General features: G+C 42.3%; 1 protein-coding gene across 1 annotated transcript in view; it reads left to right on the top strand.

Moving 5' to 3' along the window:
- Window positions 1-27,912, top strand: part of MAD1L1 (mitotic arrest deficient 1 like 1) — a 330,372-nt gene that overhangs the window by 177,195 nt on the left and 125,265 nt on the right. Inside the window, exon 16 of the mRNA XM_088147972.1 lies at window positions 25,006-25,276. Coding sequence (XP_088004098.1) covers window positions 25,006-25,276 — 271 coding nt within the window. The remainder of the gene's footprint in view (window positions 1-25,005; window positions 25,277-27,912) is intronic.

Raw genomic sequence — 27,912 nt, 5'->3', positions numbered from 1 at the left:
CAGTTTTCAATCACTTAGGGCCCTAGTAGAAAGATGAATGTCTTTAATGACTTTACTGTGTCAGGTGATAGATTAGAATTGACAAACACATGCCACCATTGTCTGTGCCAAACACAGAGTCCTGTAATAAGTCACCCTTTCAAGGTGTCCTTCCGGTAAACCTCTAAACACTTTTCCTGTGTCTTTCACACTAACTGCAGTGGAAGCTGGCGCTCTCTCCGGCTTTGAGAGTTGAAACAGGCTGCATGGCGACTGGGCCTTTTCTGAGTCAGTATGCAACCTCTGCTTGATGTGAATAGGCAGACTGTTGGAATGAAAGCCCCTTGGTTAAAAGATTAGGTTGATTAGGACTAATTACAAATTATCAGAAGCTAAAAATACCCAGCAGGGGATCAGAGGATTGTTAGAAAAAAAAAAAAAAAAGAGGAATACAGACATGAGAACAAATGGGGTAGATAGTGCATATCCACGAACTCTTCAACACAAGTGTTTATTTTGACAGAAAAAATTATTTGGCTATGCATGTGTGCTTTAAATTAATAAAAGTGTCAATGTTTCATTTTATAAATTTTATTTTATTCAAATTAATAAACAGAAGAATGAATACATACACATATACATATATATATGCGCCACAGTATTAGCAATATTTATTTATTTATTTATTTATTTATTATTAAACTTGTATATCTTACAATATAATGTAAGATAAATATTAAGAGTCATAATTGTAACAGAGGGGAGAAATTGGAAAATTATGTAATAAACAGAGTAAATCTATTGATCATACTGCTCAAAAGTCTTCCCTGCAATTTTGTCCAAAGGAAAAAACAACCCCTGATACAAAGAGTGACAAACAACACTTACTGATCATCTCTTATGCCAGATCTGCTATCAGTTTCTCCTTCCTATGTGGCATGATCATTCCTTTAGCCAGGCCCATGCCCCCCCGATTCTTGAAAAATTCCAAATAATTAAGATGGAGCAAAAAAGATGAGCCCTCTTCAACATTCTCCCAGAATCAAGCTAATAATCCTGTTGCTTTCAATCCAACTGGTGGCAATACTTAAATCGGTGTGGTGTAGCAGTTAGAGTGTGGTGCTAGGACCACTGAGGTACAGATTTAAACACACACTTAGCTATGAATCTGGCTGGATGAGCCTACCCTCTCTGAGCTGTTGTTTAGCAATGGGTTTGTTGGATAAACTGCATTCGGCTGGCTTTGCATAACACACTAAGCTATGAATCAGGGCTTTCAAACCACTGTGGCTGGATTTCCACAACATGCTCACACAAAACTGAACAAATCATATTATGGCTTGGGGTTATTCATCAACCCACCCCCTTTTTCTCAGCTTAGGTTAGCCTTTTGCCTCTTTGTCAAGAGGATGAAAAAACATAGTAGCAAAGCCATTTATTTTCAACGATGGCAAAGCAATTGAGAGAGCATATAAATTCAGGCGGAATCAGTCCCTGAACAGATAGTTTAGTAAATGAGTAAATGCTTATTTACTCATGTTTATGTTGGTTTCATTTTGCACTAACTTGGGATTTTCTCCATGTCTCAGTAGGTGGCCCACCTTACCTGGATTTAGAAGATGGTCTTGGGTGGCCCTCAGAAAGGGGCCTCCAGAAGATTCTAGGTCTGTAGGGAAGTCAAAAAGTATCTTTGAAAGAGGCAATGGCAAATAATTGCTGTATTATTGCAAAGAAAGCTTCATGGTGTGTCCCAAATTGTCACTGGGAGTAGAGTGTTTTAAAATTTCCCTCAGATTGTCTTCCAAATGTTGGAGCAATCTGTTGATTTTCTGGCACCAGGCTATGAATCGATGGCTGTATAAAGTATTTTGTTTCATTGCAGTATGACTCCCTGGCACGCATAGACACCTTGAAAAATGGGTGCTTGGCCATCTGAAATCTTATAGCACTGTTTAAGCCATGTTTTCTAAGAATGCAAAGTTTGTTTCATATTTTCCAAGCCCAGTTACTGTTGATATCTTTTAAAACAAAAAGGACAGAAATTCAATGGCTGCTTTGAATCCTGTGCTACTCCCCCCCCCACTCCCAAAGGACAAGAATTGTTACAGGGAGTGATTATCAAGATCCAAAGAGGGTGCCAATTATCTCCCTCTGGACATTAGTTAATGAAAACTCCAAGCAATTAAATATTGAACCAAAGGAATCCACTTGAAGTGCAAACCTCTGTTGTCTGATTCTCACACAGTCTCACACAGAGGATTTAAAAGTGTGATATATTTACCTTTTCTTTTTTTTTCTTTTTTTTAAATTGAGGCATTCTAAATCCAGCCTATGTGGGTTTTAGGAAAACATGATGAACTGCTTAGTTACTCAGTCCATCTCTAATCCAAGCATTAGGAAATAAACAAAACACCTTGTAATCCAATTTTTAAGATTTTGCGGGGGGTGGAGAGCTCTCAGTAGCATCTCATTAGACATAAAAGTATACCTAAATCAGTCTTTAGCCTCCAAATAATAATTCGGTAACGTTTCATGGAAGTGATTAGATCCTGAATGGTGCATATATTTTAAAGATTCAGTTTGCTCCAGTGCAAGGAGAGAAGAAAGCTTGGCTGTGTTTCTGTAAAGTCAAAGTTTACAAGCATCTCTGCCACAGTGGTCCCTTACCCAGCTAGAGCACCTAAAAATGCATTTTTTACCTTCTTGTTTATGATGTTCCAAGCATCCTAGTTGGGAAAACTAATGGCATTCATGCAGCAGGAATAAACTCTCAAGATCATCTTCACTGATTATTTTTTTAGTTTGGCTTTTGCTTAAGGGTAGTAGCTACTTTTGCTTAAGGGTAGTAGCTACAAGATCACTGAAGTCGGGAGGCTTTAGGAAAGAGTTAGAGAAACTTTCCAGAGCGAGAAAGGATGATGGATAGAAACATTTCTTTGGGATATTTGTCTCATTCTGTTCAGTTGATCAAATGCAGAGCCAATGTAGACTTAACAATAAGTTAGAATTCATCAGGCAAACCATGATGGCCTTCATGGCCCAATTGCTTCAGCTGGATTTTTTCCAGTGAGAATGACCAAGGCAATTAGGGAACTTCTAACCTTGCTTTGTTTTATTTATACCCACACAAAGTTTCCTGTCTGGCTGCTATCTGAAGTTAAAAACAAGCCTTGTCTTTTGATTCTGGCTTAGAGAACAAAAACATAGTCTGTTCAGCAGATTCCATAGTTGGTTGAGTCATTCCTGCATGTAGAAAAAAATGGGAGAAACAAATGGAGAGCTATCAGGTTGCAAATTCTGGAGAATTCTGGTTTATAGTTCTGTCTGAGCAACCCATGTAATCTGCAGGCATCTGGATCACATGGTCGTATATTTCCCATGGAAGGGGTGTGGTTTTAGTATTGATTATAGTAAAAATGATTATTTCTGGGATATGTGCCAGCAGATTACTGCTAATAATTGAGAAGGTGAGGTCCACTGCAGAACAGAGCATGTGAATACAGTTGATATTTCAATTATTTCTGAAATTAGTCTCCTAATAACCAGTCCTTTAGCTCTGCTTTGTCAAGGAAACCTCCAAACTGTCAATATTTCCTTCCTTGAGGGAGGTGGAGTTGAAAAGTACCCAGCAAACTCCCCGATTGTGCTCTGGCTTTCACCAAGGTGTTTCTGGCACTACATAGTCTGACACAGTCCCTCAGCCTTCCCTGCCTCGAGGTCCTCCAGAAGCTTTGGAAGACAGCCCATTATCTCAGGTACAACGGAAATGTAATAGCAAAAACTCTAACATGCACTCAACTTCCTTCTTTCCTGAAACAAACATGTTGTACAGTAAATCCGTAGAATTTTCTCATCCACTGTGTTTATCTGAGCGTTTTTTCCTTTAGCTTAGTTCAGCACTGATTAATATTCACCTAATACACATCCCTAATATTCACCTAATACACACCCCTAAAGCGCATCCCAGATACACCATAAATCTGACAGCCTTGCAGTTTTCTCAAATCGTGGGCATTGCTGCTGCACCATTCTACTCCTTCCCCAAGTGGAAAAAGAGAAGTCTGAATTTTGCTGGGTCTTCAGCAGGTTCAGTAGAGGAACCTCACCAGACAACACCTCACAGTCCTAAGTCCAACAACCCAGGCCATTCTTCAAGCAGTTGAAAAGATTTTTATGGTGGGCCGTAGCGTGTATCGTGCTAAGAAGTTGCCCTCATTTTTCTGATACCGTTGTTAATGGTGATACGTTGTGACAACAGACATTTTGAGTCTTGGAGAGGCGCATTTGAAATGTGTCTTTATGCTTACTCTGTTTTTCCCTTAGGGGTGATGGGTAACAGGTCTTGCGCAGAAAGAGGTTGTGGGAAGCAACAGGGCTCCTCCATAACTCTAGCTTCCTTTAGCTTCTTGGGTGTTGCTGAAGCTTTTATCCCGTGGCCCTGCTGCTTTTGATTTTCTATTTCTGTGGTTTAAAAAAAAGCACACCTTTTCTGGCCTTGTATTATGTTTTTCAGCTAGACAGTATTTTCCTTTCCTGGGTTACGTTGTCACCGCTGCCTGTAAATCCTTCATAATAAGAATTCCTCCCACATTAATCATGAATCTTAGTGAAGATTTGCTTTGTTGACCCGCCGTCTCCAAATATGACCAATCTTGTACCATCTGAGAGAATGAAGAAGGGGAAGGAGAAGAAGAAGAAGAGAGATGAATAAGAGCTAATGAATTAAAACTTCTTGTAACTGTAAATAGGGAATGGCTTTGTATCCAATTCTGCAGTTAAGTCAAAGCATATAATTTCTCCAAGTTCTGCTCTCTGAAGGAGCAGAAGTGGTCTGCTCTTCCTAGGGTTATAAACACGTCAAGATGGAATGTTACATTTTTTGGTGATCCTTTAAGAGAAGAGTCCTCTGTTTCTGGAAAGCTAGCACGGGAAGGCAAGAGATTAGCTCTACCTTTTTCCTTCTGGTTTAGATATGGGGAATTAGTTCACATGTAACTTGTGAGACTAGCATGTAAATGCACGCCTCTTTGTTTCTGCTGTCTGTGCATTTTACTCATTAATGTTCACCTCATTTAATCTTGGGCAAATTATATAACGTTGTTTGACTGTTAGAAGGAAATAGGCTCTACCTTTGATACTAAATAATAATACAGTTTAGTAGTAGCTACAGGCACGCTAATAAAAAATAACTATCCTGTCTCCTCTTTTGAGAGGCAAAACGGGTGATATGATAATTTCATTGGATTAGTGTCGGTTGAAATTGAAGGAAAGTTTAACAGTTTTCTAGAGATTCATTTCAGACACAGGGAGGAGACCTTTGAGCCATATTAAAAATTAGATAAGAATGCTAATATTACAGTCACTTCAGGCGAGATGCTCAGTCACAAGTCTTTAGCACATCACAGTGTGGTTGACAATAAAGGCTTTTGTACTCAGCTTTCTTCTTCTCAGTGGGAAATATCAATTGCTCATAATAGTTAAACAACACTTTCTTTCCAAGCCTCCATTCTTGGAACCCAGCATTTTGAATTTGTAGAATCAGTGTTGTACAATGCTGGTGGACAATTTTTCTGAAGGCCCTTTTTGAGGAGGAGTGATCAGGGGAAGGCTAAGTCTTCAACCCTAGCCTTGAAGATAGATTATTGAGATACTTCATTTTGGAGTCCTTGGTGCTCTCTGAGCTTGGTTGTTTGCTTGCAAACATTTCATTACCCGACTAGGTAACGAAACGTCTGCAAGCAAGCAACCAAGCTCAGAGAGCACCAAGGACTCCACAGTTCAACCCTGAGCTACATATATTCTCTTCTATTGGCTACTTCATTTTGTTGCAGCCTGTTCTGTCTTGGCAGCTGGCATAGTGGTGAAGATGTTAGATCAGACTTGGGAGTCTCCGCTGAAGTCCTTCCTCAACCATGAAAGCTTAGAAGGTTAATCTGGGCAATTACTGTTTCTCAGTTCAACCTAACTCACAGGGTTGTTGGGGGAATAATCAAAGAAGATAATGTTATGTATGTTGCTTTGAGATCCTGGTGGAAAAGTAGATTGTAAAAATCAGTAAAATAATAAATTAGCTGATCAGGTAACCTCATTAAGCATGTGATATGTGGGTTATTGTTTTTGATACCTAAGGGTGGGAATTTGTGGTGTCCAGATTTATTTTAATTTTAATTTAATTTAATGTAATGTAATGGCATTTAATTTATTATTTTATTTCTGTGCTATTCTTCCTCTTGAGAGGTTGCTGAATGCCAACAGAATGTCCCTGTTCTCCTAAGTCACAAACCATCTACCTTTTATCTGTTGATTTGGTAACTTTTGTCACCTCAATTTTTTTTTTAAATCCAAATTTTTGGTGTATGGTCAGTGATATATATATGGTTGTCAGTTAAATAAAATGTCAGTGTTGTAAACAGTGACCCTGTTTCTGCAGGTACAAAATTTAGATGCACATGGAATTGTCTAGAAGAAGAATAAACAGCTCACGATGTAGATGTGTGTTTTATTGCTATAGACTCTTATGCCCCAAATGCGGTTATAACATTAAAATAAAAATATACGTGAAACCTTCAAATTACTGCAGTTGTGTCTAGAAGAATTTTAACTCAGTTGTTCTCATTCCTCAACTGCTTATTTTTGTTGGTTTATGTATTTTTAAAAAATGGTATATCCCACCCTTCCTTGAATAAAACTCCTGGGTCAGTTTCAGTATATACACTCTAGGTGTATTTGTACGTATGTGTGGCAACCCCACACATCAAGAACGAACTTTAGAGCTTCCCTAGGCTCCAGCCTCAGACTACCCAAAGGCTGGCGGGAAAAGCCAGGTCTTTACATTTTATTTCCAGGAAAATAGGGGCCTGTCAGATCTCAAGGGGAAGGCTGTTCCAAAGGCAGGTTTGAAGTCCATGTTCTGCCATGAAAGCTCCCTGGATGACTTTGGAGCCCAATGAACCATATAGGGCTGTTGTGGAAGAGGATACGCTATGTATACACTGCTTCTCCTTTTCTCATTTTCATATATGTATGTATCTCAACTAAATGTACAAACAGTGGCCAAGATGAAAAGAAAAAAGCAATAGTTGGCCAACAACTGCACTTATTCTGGGTCGGAATGCCTGAGGAACCCAAACTTGTGGCCATTGCATTGACTGTTGTTTCTGCCAGGACTTCTTAGAGATTCAAGTTTTGCCCTGAAGTTCTTCTCTTCAGTATTCCACTTTATGCTCAAGATGGGCTCAGTTCTCTGAATGAAGATAACTTTTCTATTCAGAAAAAAAAAATGCTCCTTGAGGCTGTCTTTGAATAGCTAGGAAAGAGCAAAGCAGCCTTTTGAGTTTGCAGAAAGGCTGATAAGATCATTGTATTTTCCTCTGCAAATGCAGTGTTGGAGTCTTTCCTAATGAGTTTCTAGTCCTGTCTGACAAGTAAATTCAATTCCCTAGGTTACAGAGGGAAGGAGAAATGGATGGAGATTCTTTTTTTCTTTAAAAGGCACTCTCAACTTCAGTACCGAAGGACTCAGGACGATGGTTGCTCGTGCACTTGTTCATTTATGGACATATTCCCATCCCAGTTTTTGATTGGAAACACCAGTGCAGGTCACAATTGTTAAAAGCACAGATGTAAGAACCTATCATTTGAAAAATTAAAGTGCAAAGATGCTCATTTGTAGTACAGAGAAGAAGGAGGAGACGTGTCCCCTATTTTTACCATGTCTCTGCAAGTTGAAAGGCCTGCTTTTTCAGTGTTTAGAGAAGATGAGGTCTTCTGTCACTTGTTGGGCAGCGTAGAGCCTGGGAAATCTGCTGTCTACACCACGGCCACTAAACTCTGAAGCTCTGCACCGCCCAACAGATAGTGGCAGTGAAAGCCTACACCAGTATATTCTTCTGTCACTATTTCAGATTCTTGGGCCACGAGATGCTTGCTGTCTCGGTTGCAAGCAGCTGGCTTTTGTCTGCATTGAGCAAACTAGCCAACCATACAGGCAGCTGATATTTTCACGGTCCTTCGGCCCTGCCCCAGATGCCATCCACACGACTGGGCAGCCCATTTGGCACGGTCTGGGGGAAGAAAGACTTAGCTTGCTGGAGGCTGTCCGGCAGAAAAACTCGACCTCTTGCCTCGTTCTCTCCTCCACCCTTTGCTCTTTTTCCATCCAAACCAGACTTCCATGGCGTCGAATTAAATGTTGCAGAGTGGAATTAACTGGTTGGTCATGTTCTACTGCAGCAATGGAAGAATGAGCGTATGATAAAAACTGAATTGTAGTCACGCTTCGATGCGGCGCCTGTGTAAAGCTCATGGAGGGCGGTTTATATTTCCTGGATTATTTTGTGTATCCTCCTCAGATGAAATTCTGGCACTTCAGCTATCCCTCCAGGCTATCAGCATAGAACAATTTTTGTCCCAAGAGAAAAGCCGTGGCCTGGCATACAAAACAGATGTGAGGAGCAAGGAGGCACAGCTCCTAATGACAAACAGCTCAGATAACGGGAGGAAAATGAAATGACAGCAGAATATGCCTAAGTGAGACGCATTGGCAGTCAGATCCAATAACGGTAAAGAGATGTAAAGTTTACGATCAAAGGCTTTACCTCAAAGCATTTTTAATGACAGAGCCATTCCTTCTAATGCAAATTGAGATGGAGTTAACTGAAATCTGGTGTCCTCTTCCTCCCCCTACCCCATTTACAAACTTCTTACCAGCCCATTGATCATTCTAAGAGGCTTTGGATCGGTGGGTATTGAACTAAGGTAATAAGGAGCCCAAGGCTTTGGCACTGATTGAAATAAAAGGCCAGCAACATTTTAAGGCAAATTTTCAGGCTTAAAGGGTCTGGGGCTGGCTTTGGGGAGGAGGGATCTTGAAGAACATGCACTCAATAAGGAGAAATTCCAGCACTGGACTTAAAGAGCTGAGGACCATATATATCTATATGGAGCCTCTGTACAGCAGCCGTACCTGAAGCCAGGAACTGCCTGACAGTCCCCCTGCCTGACTCGGGGAGACTTGACCTGGTCCCAGGTGAGAACTTGTGTTCTGACTTCTGCCCATTCTGGCCCCTGATTTTAGGACACTGAAGGAGCCTCCACCTAGCTCACAACTTCTCCAAGCTGCTCTTCATAAGCCAAGTGTTCTCTTGAGTACTTGTTATGTGTGCCTCTCATCTGCTTCACACGCACAGACCTGCGGTGGAAGTGGCACGTCCCTGAAGAGCTTATGAACCTCTACAAGCTAGTGACCCAATTTTGCAGGTTCTCTTGCAAACCGCTTGGGGAAAATGCCATCTGTATCAGACAAGTTTGTTCTGAAAGCCTATTCCAGGAATACTTAATTTCAGGGGGAGATAGAGAGTGCCCAGTCCTCCAAGCCCTGCTGTGTGAATTGCTTTTCTCTAGCTCAATCTCATCTCTCCTTTTTGTGTCCTTGGAGTTGTCAGCCCTTCAAGGTAGACCAGGCTAGGAAACCAATGCCATTTAGGTCAGTACTACTTCGATTGTAAAGCTATAGTAACAGAATCTTGTAAGTCTCAATGCACTTCCCTCCTCTTTCCCTTTATCTTCACATAAGTAGGGAGGGGCTTGTCTGAGCCATTCACATTACTTTCTTGGCCTGGGCTCAGGCCCCTTTCATCTGGTTATTGGCTTGGTAGTGTCTCTTCCTCCTGTCTTCAAGGCCATTGCCTCTGTCCTCTACAGAAACCCCCTTGGCCTGTGAGAGAGGAACAAGAATGGATGAGGTTTGGTTGATGTATCTCATAGAACTAATAGCACCCAGTTTTACTGCCTAGAATTTACCCACCTGCCCCATCAGGCTAGCATGAGGCAAGTTGACAGCTGAAGTCTGAAATGCCCAATTGAACATCTATATTTCCAAAATTGCCTTTCCCCTCATCAGCCCTTTCGTCTGTAGCACACGGTCTGTTGATAGTGATAGTAAGTAGCCTTGAGGCACAGGTTTCTTCTGATGGCTTTCCCTGTCTCACCTCTGTGGAAAATAACTTCCATATATGAAAATGCTGCTCCTGTGAGTTTGCATTGTTCACAGCTTTAAAGCATCTCAAGAAGTTTCTTTCATTATGCGTCCTCTAGCTTTGTCAAACAGCTGGAAGTGCAGAAAACTGCTGTGGCTGAATTGTCCATGCATGTGTTACAGTATTCTCTATGATTTGGACATCTGAGAAGATAATAACAAGCTGGTGATGGATCAATTGAATTGCCCAGAGGTTGGACAGACTGTCTTGTTTTCCTCTTCCTGGGGGGACCATAGTGAATCAGGAAGGGTTGTTTGGTTGCTTGTGGAAGAGAAGAGATGAATGGGGAATCTGTTGTATTTTGGGAGATGACACTGTTAGGGATGGAGCCATTTAAATCTAACCTTAAATATTCTTTCCTGTGCATTTCAGTTTTCTTTCTTCCTTAAAACAGTTGTGTTTCCTTTGTTGTACAAGACCCAGAAGTATCGACATGAGTCAGGTTGTCTCTCTTCAATCTCTAGCCCTACAGCTCCAGAAGCAGTCTGGTCTCATGCTTTGAGGTGGTCTCATCTGGATTTGAATGCTGCTTTTTATTTATACGACAAAGGCTTTGATTATCTTGCATGAGTAGAAATTTCCACATCCATTAGCAAGAGAAATGTGAATGCCAGCTGTATATAAGGAGGAATATGTTTCCCACCTTCCTGAAACTGTGATGTTTTGAGAATGTCTGGTGTATGAAATGAGGTCCCAGCACAGAGCTATTTGGAATGTCTACTTCCATTCCATCACTGCTAAAAATTTGGAAGGCACATCAGAATTTGAATACCATTAAAGATGATCAAAGGCTACAATTCTGTCCTATAAAGGATTTCCAGACACACTTTTGTGATTCAGGTGAGACTCTAGCAACATGGCTGTATGTTCTAGCATATTCCTGACTGATTCCAATCTGATGCTTTTGATCTGGGGATGACTGGTAGTTGACTCCTATGAAGCAAAATTGCACCAGTCCAAATTATTCTTAAATTATTCTCCACTCTGAGCTCTTATTATTTGAAAGTCCTCTTCTATAAAAATCCTCCTTTGTAATGGTTTCTAAACTCTGTTACTTGGGGCTGCTTTAGGAGATTAGAAATGATTAGTCAGTGGTTTGCTTCAGTGCTGTCTTTGCTTGATTATAGCTCAGTTCTCTGAACAACAGTGGGGCAAATGGTCCAGACCTCATTTACAGTAATGGGATCTGACTGCAACTTCCTAAGAAAATGATTTTGGAGCTTCTCTGAGCTTCTCTGTGAAAGCAATAGCAAAGGGATGGGGGAAAGGATAGCTTGGATGGTTAATACCAATGGTTGCCTAATAGTCAAACAACGAACCATCAAGCCCCCAGTGGTTGCTCATAGAGCACTGCCTTGTGGGAGGCTAATGGAGAGGGTGCCAGGCACAGGGGATAAGATGTTTCAGACCATGGTGGCCATAACAGAGAAGGCCTTCGTCCTCTTGGATTCTCACAAAGATGGCCTCTCAGCATCCCTTCCCTACATGAGTGCATGTCAGGCAGATTCAACCTAGAGAAGACACTCCCTGAGATTCCCTAGACCCAAGCCATATAAGTTGAAACCAGCACTTTGAACTAGTCTTAGAAGCCAACTAGCAACTGATGGATCAATCAGTGAAAGGGTAATTCATGCATAATGGTTCCCAGCCACTAACAGCCTGACTGCCGCCTTTTGGACCAACAGCAGCTTTTGAGACATTATTAAGGGTGGGTCTTAGTGGAGCATGATCTGCTCATCTAAATGTGTGAGGTGATAAAGTCATGGATCACTGCCCCCAAGGCCTCCCAATTCAGGTAGGGCCACAGTTAGCGCACCGGTCTCAGCTGAGCAAAGCCACCCACCCCCAGCCATAGCTTTCACCTGCTCTTTTGGGGGGGGGGAGTTCAAGAGGACCCCCAAGTTGCAAACTATGCCTTCGAGAAAAGAACATTCCCATCCAGAACTAACACTGGGGCCACCTCAGAATCAGAATGTTTCTGGACAGATAGTAACTCTATTTTGAGCTTGGACTGGTTTATAAAATGCATACATTTCAGTTGTGGATTTCCAGGTGAAATTTATTTGTAATGCAGCATGCAATGGAGATAGAACAGATTTTGGGAAGAGGCCAAATCTTGAGGGAGACACTTGAGTGACACAAAGTTTGCCTGATACTCTGGCTATCGGTTCCTCAGGGCTATTTTCTTTCCCATTAAAAAATAATCGCTTTATTTCCAGTGTGAGTTTTGTGGACTTAATTCCATGGTATGTCTCTGTCTGATGGATTAAACTGCTTTTTTTCCATATCAGATATGTCTTTCCTTTGTTGATAATTATAAAACATGATCACATTGCCTTGCAGCTTTTTCGTTTGTTAAATTTGATTTGGGGTTGGGAAATCTCCATTCCACCCCCCCCCCCAATCAGTCTCATCTCTGATCAAAATAGCAAAAGTGCAAGTGGATATTGGTTGCCACAATCCTATGAATACCACATAAATATCTACCTTGGTTTCAGGTAGCCCTGACAAGCTTCAGCTTTCTCATTCCCAGGTTCTCCTTATGGTTCACTAAAAACTGGATCAAGCAGAACGTTGTCCTGTTACCTTCCTTGCTTGAAATACTAAGATATGGAGAATGTCTTCCTCCTGGGGTAGACATGTTAGTATTATAAACTTCCTAGTAGCTTGTAGGCTTAACAATAAATAGCTAAGGTTCTGTTCCTAAGTTGTGTCCCAATCAAAACCCTTTAGAGAGTCTTGGTTTTCGTATGTTTAAGACATTATTTAAGAAAATTTACCTCTCCAAAACAGGAGTCTCTCATACCAACTTCTAAATATGAAATAACCCATTCATTCATAAATGTTGTTATAGCAGTCTGAAAGCAACAACAAAATCCCAAATAAAGTTTGAGTCTTCCATTTTTTGCAGATTCACACGGTCTTGTTCCCTGCAAAACCCAGCATACTTTCATTCATCGTGATCCCTGTGATCTGGAGATTTTACTGTCATATTTAGGTGTGTGAAGTTACCTGGTAGAGCTTTCTTTTTTTGTTTTCTGCTGTCAGTCCTGATGGATGGTCTGTTATCTGACAGCCAGTTATCCAGAGTCTGTTTATTTGCCACCCGAGTCTCATTGGCAGCTTCTCTTCTGCATCTGGTGGCAGCAATTAAGATCTCCAGAGCAAAGGCCATGAGCTGCCTGATCTTTGGCTCCCAGGTTTCTACCACTGTCATGTGTCCCTCTCCCTTCCATCAAAATTGTTAAGGACCTGGATGATGTGCTCCAGTATTTATCCCCTTCTTCATTTAGATTGAAATCTGACCTGATTTGATTTGGCCCATGTGTGACACTGCAGTTTATAATACTGGCTTAAATTGAATGCCCTCTGGCCTGCAGGGTAAATTGAAATCTCTATGGACAACTGGAATAAATTTGGGCTTAAATTCCAGGGAACATTTTACTCAATACCTAAACCAAGTTGGCTTTGAAAAAGCTCTTTCAGTGTTGAAATGTTGGGTTATAGACCAAGGTCTTCAGAAAAATCTAAGCCTCCAACCCCAAATTGTATATCTCAAGTTTATTTGGAAGACCCTTCTCAGCAGGCTTCTTTTGTGCCAGTATCCTTGGCCCAGAGCAAAAGAGAGTTTTCCCATTAAGCAAAGTACAATCTATTGCCTTCATAGTATTTTAGAAGGGAGTTCAATGCATCCCTTACAAGAACATCTCCACCTGTGCTCACTTGAGGAAGCTGAATCTGTTGCCCATATCCTTCTCCACCGCCCTTTCTATTCAGTCCACTACAGGATTTAATTATACCTTTACTAACTGATTGCCATGAGTACTCAGGAGAATGCCTTATCCTATTAGCAGATAAAGCCATGATGATCTCCAGGAGAATGGTGAAGTTTTTCATTGGCCATGGCCATTGGAATACAGAACAATACAGATGCTGTTGCGAAGAGTTTTGATCTTATTATTGGATGGCTTAAATTTTAGGACAATGGATATTTGGAGGTTGCGGCTCTAAATAAATATTTTGTATGTTGCAATTTGCCATTTCAAATCAATTTATATATGCTTATTAGTGTCTTTTGCCTAGAAAAGAGTCAAACTGGTTAATTTTTCAGTCCTCACAATGCTGCCTTCAGTAGGTAGTGACTTCCCATTCCCTTCTCTTCTGGATGTAGTACCCAAGAAATGCACTAATCAATACTGCAAATGAGTCATTAACTACCAGAAAACATGAGTGTGTGAATTTACTGTGACTCATCAGGCCCAATTTTAAAGTAATGGCTGGAAATAAATGATTGGATGTAATCAGATCATTATGATAGGTATTTTTCAGGAAGACGATGGAACATCTGCATTAAAAATAATCAACTTGGGCTTATTTGAAGAAAGATTCCCTACGATCAAACAGCCACTTCAAAGGAACTTTGCTGAAGGAGAAAGTGTTACATGAATTTGATTATACAGTGAGAGATTTGGCTGCCAGTGATATTGCAATGTTTTGTATTTTGATGATGGCATTAAGCTGTTTTTCCAGGTCAGCTCACAGTTTTCCTTCATCTTCAGTTTAATTCAGGAGCTGTCTCTCTTCATTATGGACACGTCCCTTTAGAAGTCCAAGATCAATTGCCAATTATGCCATTTAAAATGGTGAAAATGAAAAATACTTGTGGGGACAGCTGCAACTCTCTTAGAATAAATTCTGGACTACAATTCTGTGTAGCCCAGAATTGGCAACTGTAGGAAGATGTTGGCCCGGATGGGCTGGTCATCTATGGATTCAACCCTTCTGATTAATCAAGTGGAGATTGAAAAATAGAGAATAGGGAATAGAGTAAAAATTAATCAGCTTAGTGTACCACATAGACTGATGTCAAGATTGTGAAAGAACAGCCTGGTAATCCTTGCACACATCTGTTTGGGTGGGAAAAGACTTCTTCTCCAGTGATGACGATGTCTTGTCTCTGAGAAATGGTGGTATCTGTAACAGCCCTGAAGAATGGGAAACAGAAGAGTTTGAGCAGACTGAACTCTCAACAGCTTTTTCTGAAAGCCTGGATGAGAATGACTCTGGTTCACTTTCTCAGCTGTCCAAGCAGGAGAAAACAGAATAACAAGTGCTGTTAATAAATGCTATTTTGAAATAAAACAACACTAAGTAAAATGTTGTATAAAAGGCTATTCATTAAGAAGTGTTATTAAAAAGGCTATTAAGCTGTGAAGCTCCTAAGTCCCCTTTTTCCCCCAAAGTCTTTCAAGGATGCACTGTCAACATTTGGCAGCATCAAGTCTCCAAACAGTTTTCAACAGAAAATAAAAGGAAGTAGGTCCTGTAAGTCTCTGACAGCTTGATGTACCTATTAATGTTTCGAAAGGGCCACATAAAAACAAGTCAAATAAGGGCTGAAACTTCTGACTCAAATTCTCTGGGGATGTTGCCACTTCGTTATTATGCTCCTATGGCCTTAGCGTCTGAAAAAAGGTTGTCAGTACTGTTTTTTGTCCCTCCCCCTCATCCTCCCCCCAATAATTTACAAAGTAATTTATATATGTATGCAAACTTAATTGAAAATACAGTAAATGAGAAACCTGTATATTTGACAACTCAAAGGTATGAGTGGTGGATATCACAGATTGGGTTCAGGGCCAGATTTCATGTCAGCTGTAAAGTCTCAAAACTCTAGGGTGGTCAGGAGGTTCATCTCATAGCTTCTTCTTTATCAAAGGTTCTCTTCTTACAATGGGTAGAAGGCACTGCAGGCTTAGGAAATAATTTAAGTTTGGTCTCCCTCTGCCTATCTTAGGAACAGAAATCTCTATCCTCTCCTGAGTCAGATGTTCAATATACTTCTATGAATTATAGTTCCCAGATACATTTCAAGGTTGATAGGACTCTGCTGTGGTGACCAACTTCAAACAGTATCCTATAAATCCAAGACAGAAGAAAGATTCCTAGCATTGATTATATCCACACCCTTGACAGAAGTTGAATACAGTGGTTGATACATAATGCCCTATCTACTTACCCAGTATTTAAACCTTGGTGAGAAAAAACAAATGCATCTGTTCAGTTCTTACAAAGCTTTACCGTACAGATGGTTATACAGTTTTAAGTTAGAACTACTCCTTAAGTGGGGAGAAATTGAGGATGAAGAACATTTTCTGTTCATATCCCTTTTATTAATATGAAATCTATCATGTGGATTGTAGATTTAGGAAATAAAATGTGAGCCATTTTTAACCAAATATTGGATGTTGGAAGAAGAAACACAACACCGTACAAATTCTGTAGTTTGTAAACCATTGGATTTCGGGGTTGAAAAGAGTTCCATGGTGTTGATAATCCAGAAGTATTATTAAATAAATACAAAACGGATGAAAGTTTCTTGGGAACTATGGAGAGTTTCCATCTATTTGGTCACTTTGTTTACGTTCTTGGTCTTGAATTGATGCTCAGATAAAGAAGAATGTAAGTTTTGGTTCTTTAGATGTTTTGGGTTTGGTTTGGTTTGGTTTCTTTTCATGTTTAAAAGACTCTTTAAATATTTGTGCTTAGCAAAAGATTCTTTTAGTTTGCTGCAGCAGTGTGGCTGGATAGCGTGGAGCTGAAAGCAGAAGCTGAAGCAAATGCCTTTAAATTGGAAATGGAAATCTGTGCTGAGATACGTTAAGAGATGAGTTGGTGCAGCGGATGAAAGGACCCGCTAGGTAAGGTAGACTGAAGGCAAGGTTCAGAGGGAGGCTACCCAGTGCCGTTGGTTCTGCTGACTGGGGTGGGTGGGTGTTGGAGTCCGGATCAGCTGGAACGTGTCAGCATACCTGTCTCTGCCCTGGGGAATGAAGCAGGAAGCAAGATGGTTTTCTTCTGAGGAGATATGGTGCTGGAATGGACAAACACCATTTTGACCAGCTCATGGAGTTTGCGCGGGGGAGCTGTGTAGAATCTGCGTGACACCAAAACGTTTCTTCTGGGCACTCACCATACTGCAGCACTGAACCAGACCTCAGTTCAGCTATTCCTTAGGAGGTTTAGTGGGATGTTTTAACATTTTCTCCTCGGCCATCTTGTTCTTTTTCTAAATACATATATGTTACCCTGTTAAGCTGTACGAAGCAACCCTTCTAAAGGACTCACTCATTCCCCTGCTGGGAGATTCTTCCAGGGTCTCTCTGAAAAAATGATTTTAACCAGACTATGTTAGTGGTGCGTTCTTTCCTGAGCTATATATAATGAAGGAGGGAGGAGTATTGATTTAGTCTTGCTGCTGTGTCGCTTATAAATATGCATGAGGCTTTGGGGCTGTTTAACCGTGCTTTTTAATTCCCCTTGCATTGCTGACTCTTTCAGTTGCCAGCGCTTTGCTTGCATAGCAAGTGGCTGGGTGACAGCCCTATTCTGGCAGTTTGGGACCATTCCAGTGTGTATTAATCCGAAGTCTGTCTTCAAAAAAGAAAGAGAGGCAGGCTCCCCCCAGCCTGTAAACTGGTGCAGTGGCATTAAGGGCATCGGGCACTTTTTGTCAGCCTTACCAGGTAGACCAGACAGGAAACACAACCAGATAAGCTAATTCTACTTTATTGTAAAGCTACATTAACAGAAGCTTGCAAGTCTGAATGTACATCTCTCTCCCCCTCTCCCAGTCCTCTTTGCAGCCTGAAAAACTAGGGAGGGTCCCTTCTGAGCCTCTTGCCCTGCCCACTATCCAGGGGCAGGCTATGCTGTCTCTTATCTGACCGTTCCCTAGGCAGTGCTCTTCATCCTGCCTCCCAAGGTCATTCCCACATACCATTACACTTTTGCCTTGCTGGAACTACAGGTAGTCCTTGCTTAGTGACCACAATTGGGACCGGCAACTTGGTCACTAAGTGATGCAGTCGCTAAGTGGAAAATCATGTGGCTGCGACTTACGATTTTACTTCTGCCTTCCATACGGTACAGTGCTAACTTGGCTTGTTGCAAGCAAAAATGCGCACTGGTTGCAAAGCACGTGAATGGCGATCATGTGACCGTGGATTGCTGCGATGGTCGTAAATGTGAGGATTGGTTGGAAAGTTATTTTTTTAGCACTGTTGTAACTTTGAACGGTCATTAAACAAGGCAGGCGGTAAGTGAGAACTATCTGTAAGTGGGTCCCCAGTAAACTGCTCTAATGTTTCAAAAAAGAAACAGTCAACCAGGGTTAAAAGTGTGGCCAGATATAAGAATATCTGAGTTTCCTCTGTAAATCCTGGTTGGATTTATACTGGTAATCCAAACTGAGGTCTCTGAGGTCAAGCTTGGACTCGCTGTCAGAGGTGTAGCAGTGAGAACACTATCTCAAGCTGCTGCTTCAGTTCACAGCCAGGGAAGCGTGAGGAGCAATCAGTCCCTGGCAGCTTATCACTTAACACCTGCCCAGATGCTGATATTGGTTTCATTTCGAGAATATCATTTCAGAAGCATGCCAACTTTTCAAGGGTCTGCCAGTCCCCCTATAATTCCAAAACATGCCCTTTGCTGGCCATACTTGCCAGCCCTGGAGCTTCTGAGCCATTCATCATAATAAGCTTTCAGCAGTTATACTGAGAGGAGATTTGTTATGCTGGGACTTGGTAGCTGAGCTCCCGAGAGAGGCGGGGGGAGAAAAATGAAAAGAGGAGAACTTTGCCATTGCTGTTTTTTGAAAATAAATCATGCTGTAATGCCACAACACATGCAAATTTTGCAGTAACACCACCAGACATGCTCCTGTCAATAGAGCCGAGGTGTTAACTTTCTAGTGTGTTTGCTGAAAGCTAGAAACAGTCTTTCTTGTTCAGGATGGAGCTCAAATCCAATACTGCTCCCACCTTTACTGCTTTGAAATAGAAGGCAGCTCGAAGCAGAACATGAGTCTCAGAGACAAGGTTCTTCCTGGGCTTCAGAATTGGTTCTTCGGGACCAGACTTTTGCTGTTGCCTTTCTGCCTCCTGTACTTCACAAAAAGGGCTCGTGTAAACCCTCAGTCTGGATTGTAAGCCCTCAATCTGGATTGTTTACATACAGTTGCTGGGTTCACATCACATGCTACACCTAAACATATACATTAAATAATGGTTTAGCAGGACAACCTGGCTCATGCAACATGTGAAGGCAAGAGTTGGGTTCCAGCAGCACTCTAAATTTCAGACTATATGCTTCCCTTTTAGTCTGCTTTGATCTGCTGTGTGAACCCAACCAAAGGGTGCAGCAGAAGAGCTCAAGTCAAGGTAAAGATGTCCACACTGGGCATGTTGGGGTCATGCCTGAAAGCAAAGTACAGACGAATGCCTACTGTTCCCCAAGGAAGTGAGAGACTTCCCATTACTGTGTACTAAAAAGGACACAAGATCACATATCCAGGAATTCTTTGGCCACCCTGGTCAGGAATGTTTCAAGTTGTGGTCCCAGCCTATCTTAAAGGTACCAGAGTGGAGAAGCAAAAGTATCTATTCACAAGGATATGTTTTCCTTTGGGGAAAAAAATCACATGGGCAGTTTGGTGTATGAGACAGCAGCACTCATTAATCTGAAGATTCTTTTTCTTTTAATATATGTTTCATTTTATCCAAGAAGGACCTCTGGCCTCTGTATTGCATTGCAATTCTTTCCTTCATTTTTCGATAATCAGGGGTCTCAGGCAAGCCTGGAAGATTTGCTCAACTTTGCTCTCCTGAGATCTCCTCTTGAAAATCCTCTCAGAATAAATTCCAGAAATGAGCTTCATGAAAGAAATGCAGAATTAAATCTGACATGAAAGGAAGTTGCACCACTGGGACTCTGAGTGGTTAAGTCTCTGGTTTGGAGTGAAGAAGGAATCATATAGGGCCTGTGGGATTTCTGTGTCCCTGCTTGGAAAATAGGATGGCTGCTCTTAAGTGGTCAGAATCTCCTATCCTTTGGTGTTGTCTAAGGCAAGCTGTACTGCATGCCCTGTGCTGCCTCACTCTGGTCAAACATGGTGTCCTTAGGCAAGCCATAAGCTTCCCAGATAGCAACATGGGTCCCCAGGCTTCCACACTGAAGCTCTGGGTCCGCTCAGCAGCCTTCTTGCTTTTTCTTTACTCTTAGAGTCGTCTTCAAGGGGCATCTTTGTTCCCCGATTGGGTCAGGCAGCGGCATGGCCTTAGTTGGCAGTTGAACTGGTTGCCCATGAGTCATTGCTGGATTCTCAGAAGGCTTCGCGGAAGGAAATGAGCCCAAAAGAGGCTTGCAGAAGTCTTCTCCTGCTGCTTAAAGATTCTCATCTCCCTTGATGGGCCAGGAGTCAGGGACGTTTGGGGGAGGGGTGGTGGTGAAAATTGTCTCAAGCGTCCTGCCTGTTTTCTCCCCTTTGCTCTCCTCCCCACGTCCCCAGCCCCCTCCCCACAGTGTGCTGCCTTTGCAAAGCACTTAAGCATATCTTATGGCTCAGCATATTGTAGAAAGAGAGAGACATTTCCTAAAGATTGCATAGAGGAGATTTAGAAGAGGCCATCAAAGAGGACTGCTTCGTCAGGCCAGGCGTGTGTGGGTTGGCCTCCGTGTTTTCTTAGCGTTATCTTTGGAAGCCGTTTCTGGATGACAGCAGGTTGTTCAGAGGGCTTTTAGTGATCCCCTGGGCTGGTTATCCGTCCTAACGAAGGGAATTGGGGGTTTGGTCAGCACACTTGCCTCCTGTACGCTGGGGCCCTGGGGAACTGTTTGGATGCCGTTTCATAAAAGGTTTTCCACTAATCACTTTAACAAGCCTTGAGCAAGGAGCAGAATGAAGGCGCAGCCATTCCTTTAAACTGTGTTTGGAGCACAAATGAGGATTACTTTTCATTTGGAAGTGCTGCGTGTTGAGTAAAGCAATGGGTTCGTTCTCTCTCTCTCTCTCTCTCTCTCTCTCTCACACACACACACACACACACACACGATTTTGGAGATACTTCCTCATATAGCCATTCTCCCTTGAATCAACACAGAACAGGTTGGATGGACTAAGAGAACACAGATCCTCCCTGCGGAGGTATGACTGCTTGTTGTAGGTTAAATATCTTAGAAGCATTCTTGAGATCTCGTAACTGCTCTCACTCACCTGTTAAATGACTTGAAAGACAATAGCCCAGAATCAACCTTCTTCACTTCCACTGATTTCAGCAAGAAAACTTTAAGCCCATGTGCACCGTGGGCCAAACTGCTGGATAGCTGTTTTCATCAACCCAATGAGAAGGCCAACGATTAGAGATTGTGGGAATTTACAGTACACCATACCCCAAGGCTGTCTAAACGATTCAATCCCAGAGGGTCTGAAAGGCTGCAGCATGTTTAAACCTAAGAGTTGCCACTTAAAATGTAGAAAAATAAATCTACGGTTTCCTTTTCCCCTTGCCGCAAAAGACAGTCAGTGTCAACAACAACAGCAACAAGAGAGAAATGAGGGAAGGCTTGTACAGTTATACGCATTTTCAATTTTATTCTGATTAGTGCTGATGGTGAAGCCCAAGGATTGGTGGGGGCAGGGGGAAGAGAGACAGAGATTGTGGCAATATGGAGATGTTTTCAGAGTGAGTTTCTGGCTGTGAGAACGAGCTGTGATTTGATCTTGCCTCGGTGCCCTAGAAAATCAGAGTTAAAGCTAGCCCTGATACAAAGTCATCCAGAAAGAAGAAAAAGCGGCCAGTCTACTCATCAGGCTTTGTTATGGGTAGGAAGTTGTAGTTTGGGTTTTTTTCATGGAAGATCTACATGCCACACATTTGGCAGATCTTCCCACAGGGCAAATCTACATGGCCGTTCCTTGCAGGACTCCATTGTCGTCTCCTGATTGTGCATCTTGGAGTTAATCTTTAATTCTCCCATCACCAGCGAGCAAATCTTTTGAACCTCTGTTTACTCTGGAACTTGGCAAACTATTGTTTAAAGTTGCATTTGGGGCGGCTTGCTTTTCTGTCTTAAGTCTGCACCTGCCCTTGATGCAAGGTTCTTTGCCAACTTGCTCAGTTTAGAGCTCAGGGCGGTGCAGACACGAGAACACTTTTGGCCATTAAACAGCGGTAGTGTCGGACAGATCTGGGCTTATTCTGCTCAGTTTATCTCTATCTGTCAGTTTAGCCATTGGTGCAATAGAAATCTGAACTGTGGTTGCCCTTTTTCTATAGGATAGAAGTGCTGCTTGTTGCTATATGGGTCAGTTGAAAGCAGTACAAGCTGTGACTGCTCCTCCTCCTTCTCCAGAAGTCCTCAGGCTGCAAGATATGCAGCCAGAGCCTTGGCAGAGATATGCATTAGTGATTGTTCCCAGAAATACAAAATGAGATGGATTCTGTTGGAGTCTGAAGCCATTGCCTTGGCTTCACAGTGTGTTTTCCAGCATGCACCTGCCTTTAATGCCACGGGAACTATTTCCCCAACAATGACTGGAGTGCAGATGGACTTTAAGAATAAGACGTGTCCTGCTGCTATCTGCCAGTGGAATTCATCAGATTCACACTCTGGTGGGTCTTCTGAACTGAGAGAAAGAAAGAAAATGAAAATGGTGAAAAAAATGGGAAGGGCCTAGTCTTTAAGAGGTCAGGGCAGGAATAACATAAATGCTGTGTGTTTGTTTGGAACAGCACTGATGGTAAACATTATGTGAACATGATGGAAATGTGGCCTTAATGTTTCAGTTCTACTGGTTTACGGTGGGTGTGATGAACTACGTGATTAGTGATGTGTGTACTTTGCATGCCATAGATCCCCAGTTCGATGTCCAGCCTCTCCTGGTGGGGTGGGGAAAAACCAAGGGTCTGGTTTGGTCTAAGGCCACTTCCATTTGTCCCCAATAGTCACTGTTGATCTCTTTGCAATGCTGTCTGAAGCATGGCTAGGAGAGCAGCTCCAGTGCCTGGAATGTGGTCCTGGACTCCTTGTCTGAGGACATCATCCCAATCATCCTTTTACAATTGAAATCTTTGTGTATTTTCACATTTTAATTTCTGTCCCCTCCTCAAAATGAAGGAGGAAGAGTTTGCCACTAGGGGCCTGCCTGTGGGTGAAGATAGCAAGAAAACTTAATGCACCTCAGAAGACAGATTTAATAAAAAATCAGATATATGATTTGTAGCTCTTGAAATGCATTAGCTTCCTGCTTGTTAGGTACAACGTTAAAAACAAAACAAAACAGAAAAGTGGCAGAGGATCTTCTGCGTGTTTTTTTTCTTGCCTTTGATCTTCATCTTCAGCCAGCTGAAGCTACTCTCCTGAACCTCCAAATGGCCCTTTGCATACAAGTTCTGCCTTCTCTCACCCACTTTTTGACAGTTTCAGGACAGCGGCTGCTACTGCGAGATTCTAAGCCTTACATCTTGTTGACAACTTTTTTTAAAAAAAATGCTTTGCAGGCCCCTTGCTACCAAGGATCTTTTCCATCGCTCCGTTCTTTTGTTTAACCAGGATGAGGGGCTAGCGATGTGTCACTAGAGGGCACTGAATACAGCTGTCAGAGCTTTAACCTGCATGCTTCTGTGACTGCGCTGTGCAAACTCTGTTCCAGAAAGGTAGAATGAAAAAGAATCTTTTATGGTATGCCATTTGCTTTTTAAGGGAGATCCATTGTGAAATCAAAGCTAGACGCTAAGCATGTATTGCTGGCTAGAGAAGGGTTGGGCATTGAAGCTTATCTGTGGTTTGGGCCATGGCTTGTTCCCTGAAGAAAATAAAAACAGCTAGCCATTTTTTTGCAGTTTATTTAATGTGGTTAGTGGTAGTCCAGCAGTGGTGTCATTTGAGATATATTCTGCCCTCACTCTTATTACCTTATTTGAAGTTCAAGAAGCTCATGGTGGCTTTAATCAAAGAGCCATTTCTGATACAGATATGTTCATGAAGATCCTCGTAGTCGGTTGTGTTTCTAAATACCCTCTTGGATCTTTCCTTTCTCTCCATTTTTCTCCTTTGAAGATTCATTTTGCTTTCCCAATTCATCAGGCCTCTGCTGAGCATCATAGAGACTGCAAGGAACTCCACCACAATTTCAAAATGCTCGTAGAAGGTTGCAGGAACGAATATATCTCTGTCTCATTTACTTCAGGCATTAGAGTCAGAACTGCTTAGGCATCCAGACCCCTGGATGGTCACCTGCCAACTTAGGTGATCATCTAAGGAGAACTTAGGAGTTGATGGCCTGTTGGATGTGCCTCGCCTTTTATGATTGCACCTATCATCCATGTGGTAGAGCTGCTGCTGAACTCTGCTTCCTCCTGTTCATCTCTCTTCCATAAGCAGCCCTAATCCTGTTGCGGTGCTTTGAGGTCTTGCCTTTGACCCACGTGGGACCCTTGCAAGCTCTCCCCTATCCATACTTCTGTCCTCTTAAGCTCCCAGCAGAGCCCACCCCTGTATTTTCCAAAGACTAACATTTATTGTCACTGTTTAACTCATGTTAATTGGAAATTAACTCCTCAGTAGATCTGCTACTGATAAATACATTTTACCTCTCCGGAAAGAAATGCAGTGTCAAAGATCTCGTTGTAGTTCAAGAAGAACAGCCACATTCAGTAGGAACAGCACAGTAAATTAATCTGGTATAGGATCCTGCTGGGAAGCTAAAGCTTTTACTTTAAAATATGTTCTAGAGAACTAGGCCAAACATCTGGCAATAGAATTTTGTTACTTAAAAAACAATAAAACAGCCACTCTCTTAAGGAAAGCAAAATTTGCGTAGCGCTGTGATATGTGAATTGAACAAACTCCTGCCAATAAACTCTGGCATGCTATTTTAGCAGCTCTGCTGAAAGACCAGTTCTAACCACCACTTCCTTTCTCAGCTCCCAGAATTCCCCAGCCAGCATGCGTGGACTTCAACTCCCAGAATTCCCCAGCCAGCATGTGTGGACTTCAACTCCCAGAATTCCCCAGCCAGCATGTGTGGACTTCAACTCCCAGAATTTAATACTTCCCTGTTCCTTTGCAGGTGGCCCCTTCCCCCAGCATGATTCTGTAGCCCGTTGTCCATCCTCATGAGCTACTTCCCCGCTTCTGTGCCTTGCAGGGCTATCATGATCCCAGTCGAACCAAAGTACTCCATTTCACCATGAACCCAGCCAGCCTGGCCAAGCAACAGCGCCTAGAAGAGATGGCAAGTCTGCGGGAGGAATGCGAGCACCTGCGCGAGATGGTCAGAATATTGGAAGGAGGAGGTGTTGGCGGCGGCAGCAGCAGCAGCAGCAGCAGCAGCAGCAGCAGCAGCAGCAGCAGCAGCAGCACACTCTCAGGGAAAACAGAGGGAGTTGTAAATCTCCAGTCCCCCCACGAAATTGCTGGTAGGTACCTAATTCTGTAATCTGATCAATTTCTTAGCTGTCGATAGTGCTGTTTGAACCAATACCAAAGGGCAACTCTTTAGAGGGTGCTATCCAAGCACATATTGATAATGCTATCAGCATCGTTCACCCCTTGTATTGTTTTGACATCCATCTAATTGTTTGAAATACGAAATAAGTCGCGTGTTTGAAAACCAGCAAGTGAGTGGGTAGAGGAGCTCTGGAGGATGAGAGTGGGATGGGAATGTCCTAGACCTCAGCTGTTCTAAACAGGGCCACTGGGGGAAAATCTTGCAAATCCATTGCAAGGTAATATCCTTATTAGGACCAGACAAATGCTTCACTCCATCAGAGCGGAATGATTTACAGCTGATAGGTCCTGCTAGGGGGGCTACAGGCTGTTCCTCCAGCTTGACAAGTTGCAAGGCAATTAATAAGTGCTAAGAAGGTCCAGGGAACCTATACGCTTGCAGCAGGAGTACAGGCAATCCCCGGGTCAAGAACATCCAACTTACAAACAACTCGTACTTACGAACAGACTGCCGTAAAACCTGTTATATTAAAAAAACTGAGTTCAATACAATGGTTCGTAATAATGAGTGCACATACTACTTTGTGACACTCATGAAACATTGCATGGTTTCAGGGCTTTGTTGGCTCAAGAAAGGAGAACGCCGTCCGCCATTCTAAGTCAGATCACACTGCCATTAGCACTGTGTTGTGTGTGTTCCGACTCACCTACAAATTTGACTTAGACTTAGGAACAGAACTCGTTTGTAACCTGGGGACTGCCTGTAATAGGAATGTAATGGTTTCCGGAGGGTAGCTGTGTTGGTTTGTTGTAGCAGAACCAAATTTTGTGGCATCTTAAAAACTAATACCATTATTATAGGATGCCTTAGATGTGTGATTGCGTAAGCTTTCATGGACAGGAGATGTTGTAACACTGTCTGCATTTGCTATATTCTGACAAGAACCATAACTCTTTCCCATCTGAAAAATGGTCCTACCATGTTTGACAAATCAGGCTTTCCAATCCAGGAGCACTGGAATGCTCAGAAAACAGCTGATCTCTGGCTGTGGAACTTGTTCTAGTCCCGTAGATAGATTCTTAAGGGAGCTAGGTCTTTAGAGAATGGGTCCAAAATATGATAATTTGAGCCTGGTCATTTGTGCCTCAAGTGGGAACTCTGGATTGATTTGTTCAATGATCCATTTGTTTGTTTTCTTGGCTATCCATGGCATTCTCAAGGGTCTTCCCCAACACCAACGTTCAAAAGTATCAATACTCTTTCTATCCTGCTTTTTCAAAGTCCAACTTCCACTTCCATTGCCTGCATGATTCTCATCTTTGTAGCTATAGACACCTCAGGGCATCTGAATATCTGTTCCAAGGCCTTCATGGCTATCTTACCATCTTATCTCTACCAGGATTGTAACCCTATGATGCTAAATCTCTGAATCATGATTATATAAAGAAGCACAGGAGAGCTTTCCTTCTTGTAGCTGAGCAAAGTAGTTACCTTTCAATGCTTTTGTTGTCATAGTTGCTAAAGCTGGTCAGCTGGAGGTAATGGGGAAGATGAGAGACCTATTTTCTGGCTTGCTCAGAAGACAGATGTACTGTTCTCCTGTGGCTCCTGGAGAATGTTTCTCAACCTTGGACTTTTAGGTGCTCATAGGCAGGATTGGGCTGATATCCCCAGCTGCTGCTCAAGACAGAGGGGCCACCAGCCCAACCCTGCACTATAAATGTTTGGCTGGATCAGCCGCATCTGAATTCATTGGTGAACACTCCTTAAAATCATCCTCAGCATGACCATAAGCTCCTTCTGGCATGTCTTGTATGTTTGTGACCTATAGGTTTTATTTGTACATTAATTTACTGTGAGCTAATGATGGCTTGAACTGGGTTTAGCCTTCATGTGACATGCAATAGCAGTGCAAAAAACATCTGGCCATCAGCATGAGGGCTGCTGGAAAGCTGTGTGCCACAGTATTGCACTGTTGGAAAACAAGCAGATCCTGACGTTCTTGAATATAATACAGAAATGTGTGTGGCAGGCAGAGATTCTGAACAGATGCTTTCACCATATTCAGACCCAGCTGGTTTGTTTTGGTGCTGTTCTTGCTATCTTTATCCAGAATATTCAGCCAAAATAAAAAATAAAAATTAAGAAGTGGTACAGAAGAACCAGTTCTCCACCCATCAGGATTTTTGTACTTCTGTATCTGCAGTAAGAATTTTTAGAATTGGAAATGGCAGCTATAATGGGAAATATGTACAGGATGCCCAAGCAATTAACACACTTTTAATTTAGCAGCCATTAAGGAATGAGAGCCTGATATAAATGAGTTGTGAGCCCTATAAATGCATGATAGGCAGCAGTTTCTCCAACTTGGCATTTCTAGTTGGATGGACTTTGCCTTCCATAATTCTTCAGTCAGCATGGTTATTGCTGAGAATTCTGGGAATTGAAATCCATACAAATGGGAGTTTGCCCAGGTTGGAAAATGCTGCCCTACAGGCTTAAGAAGGAAGATAATTCCTAATGTTAAGGAAACTGATTCCTACCTCCTATCGGTCATTCCAAGAATACCACTAACTTCTTGGGGTGAAGTATAAGTTGGTCCTC

This window comes from Python bivittatus, unplaced genomic scaffold (assembly GCF_059951505.1).
Source record: "Python bivittatus isolate LINGU-HERP-01145 unplaced genomic scaffold, Pbiv_v1 ctg000560_np1212, whole genome shotgun sequence".
In the NCBI taxonomy this organism is placed as follows: Eukaryota; Metazoa; Chordata; class Lepidosauria; order Squamata; family Pythonidae; genus Python; species Python bivittatus.
Note: the sequence above shows the minus strand (reverse complement) of the source record. Positions and strands in the feature narration are given on the sequence as shown.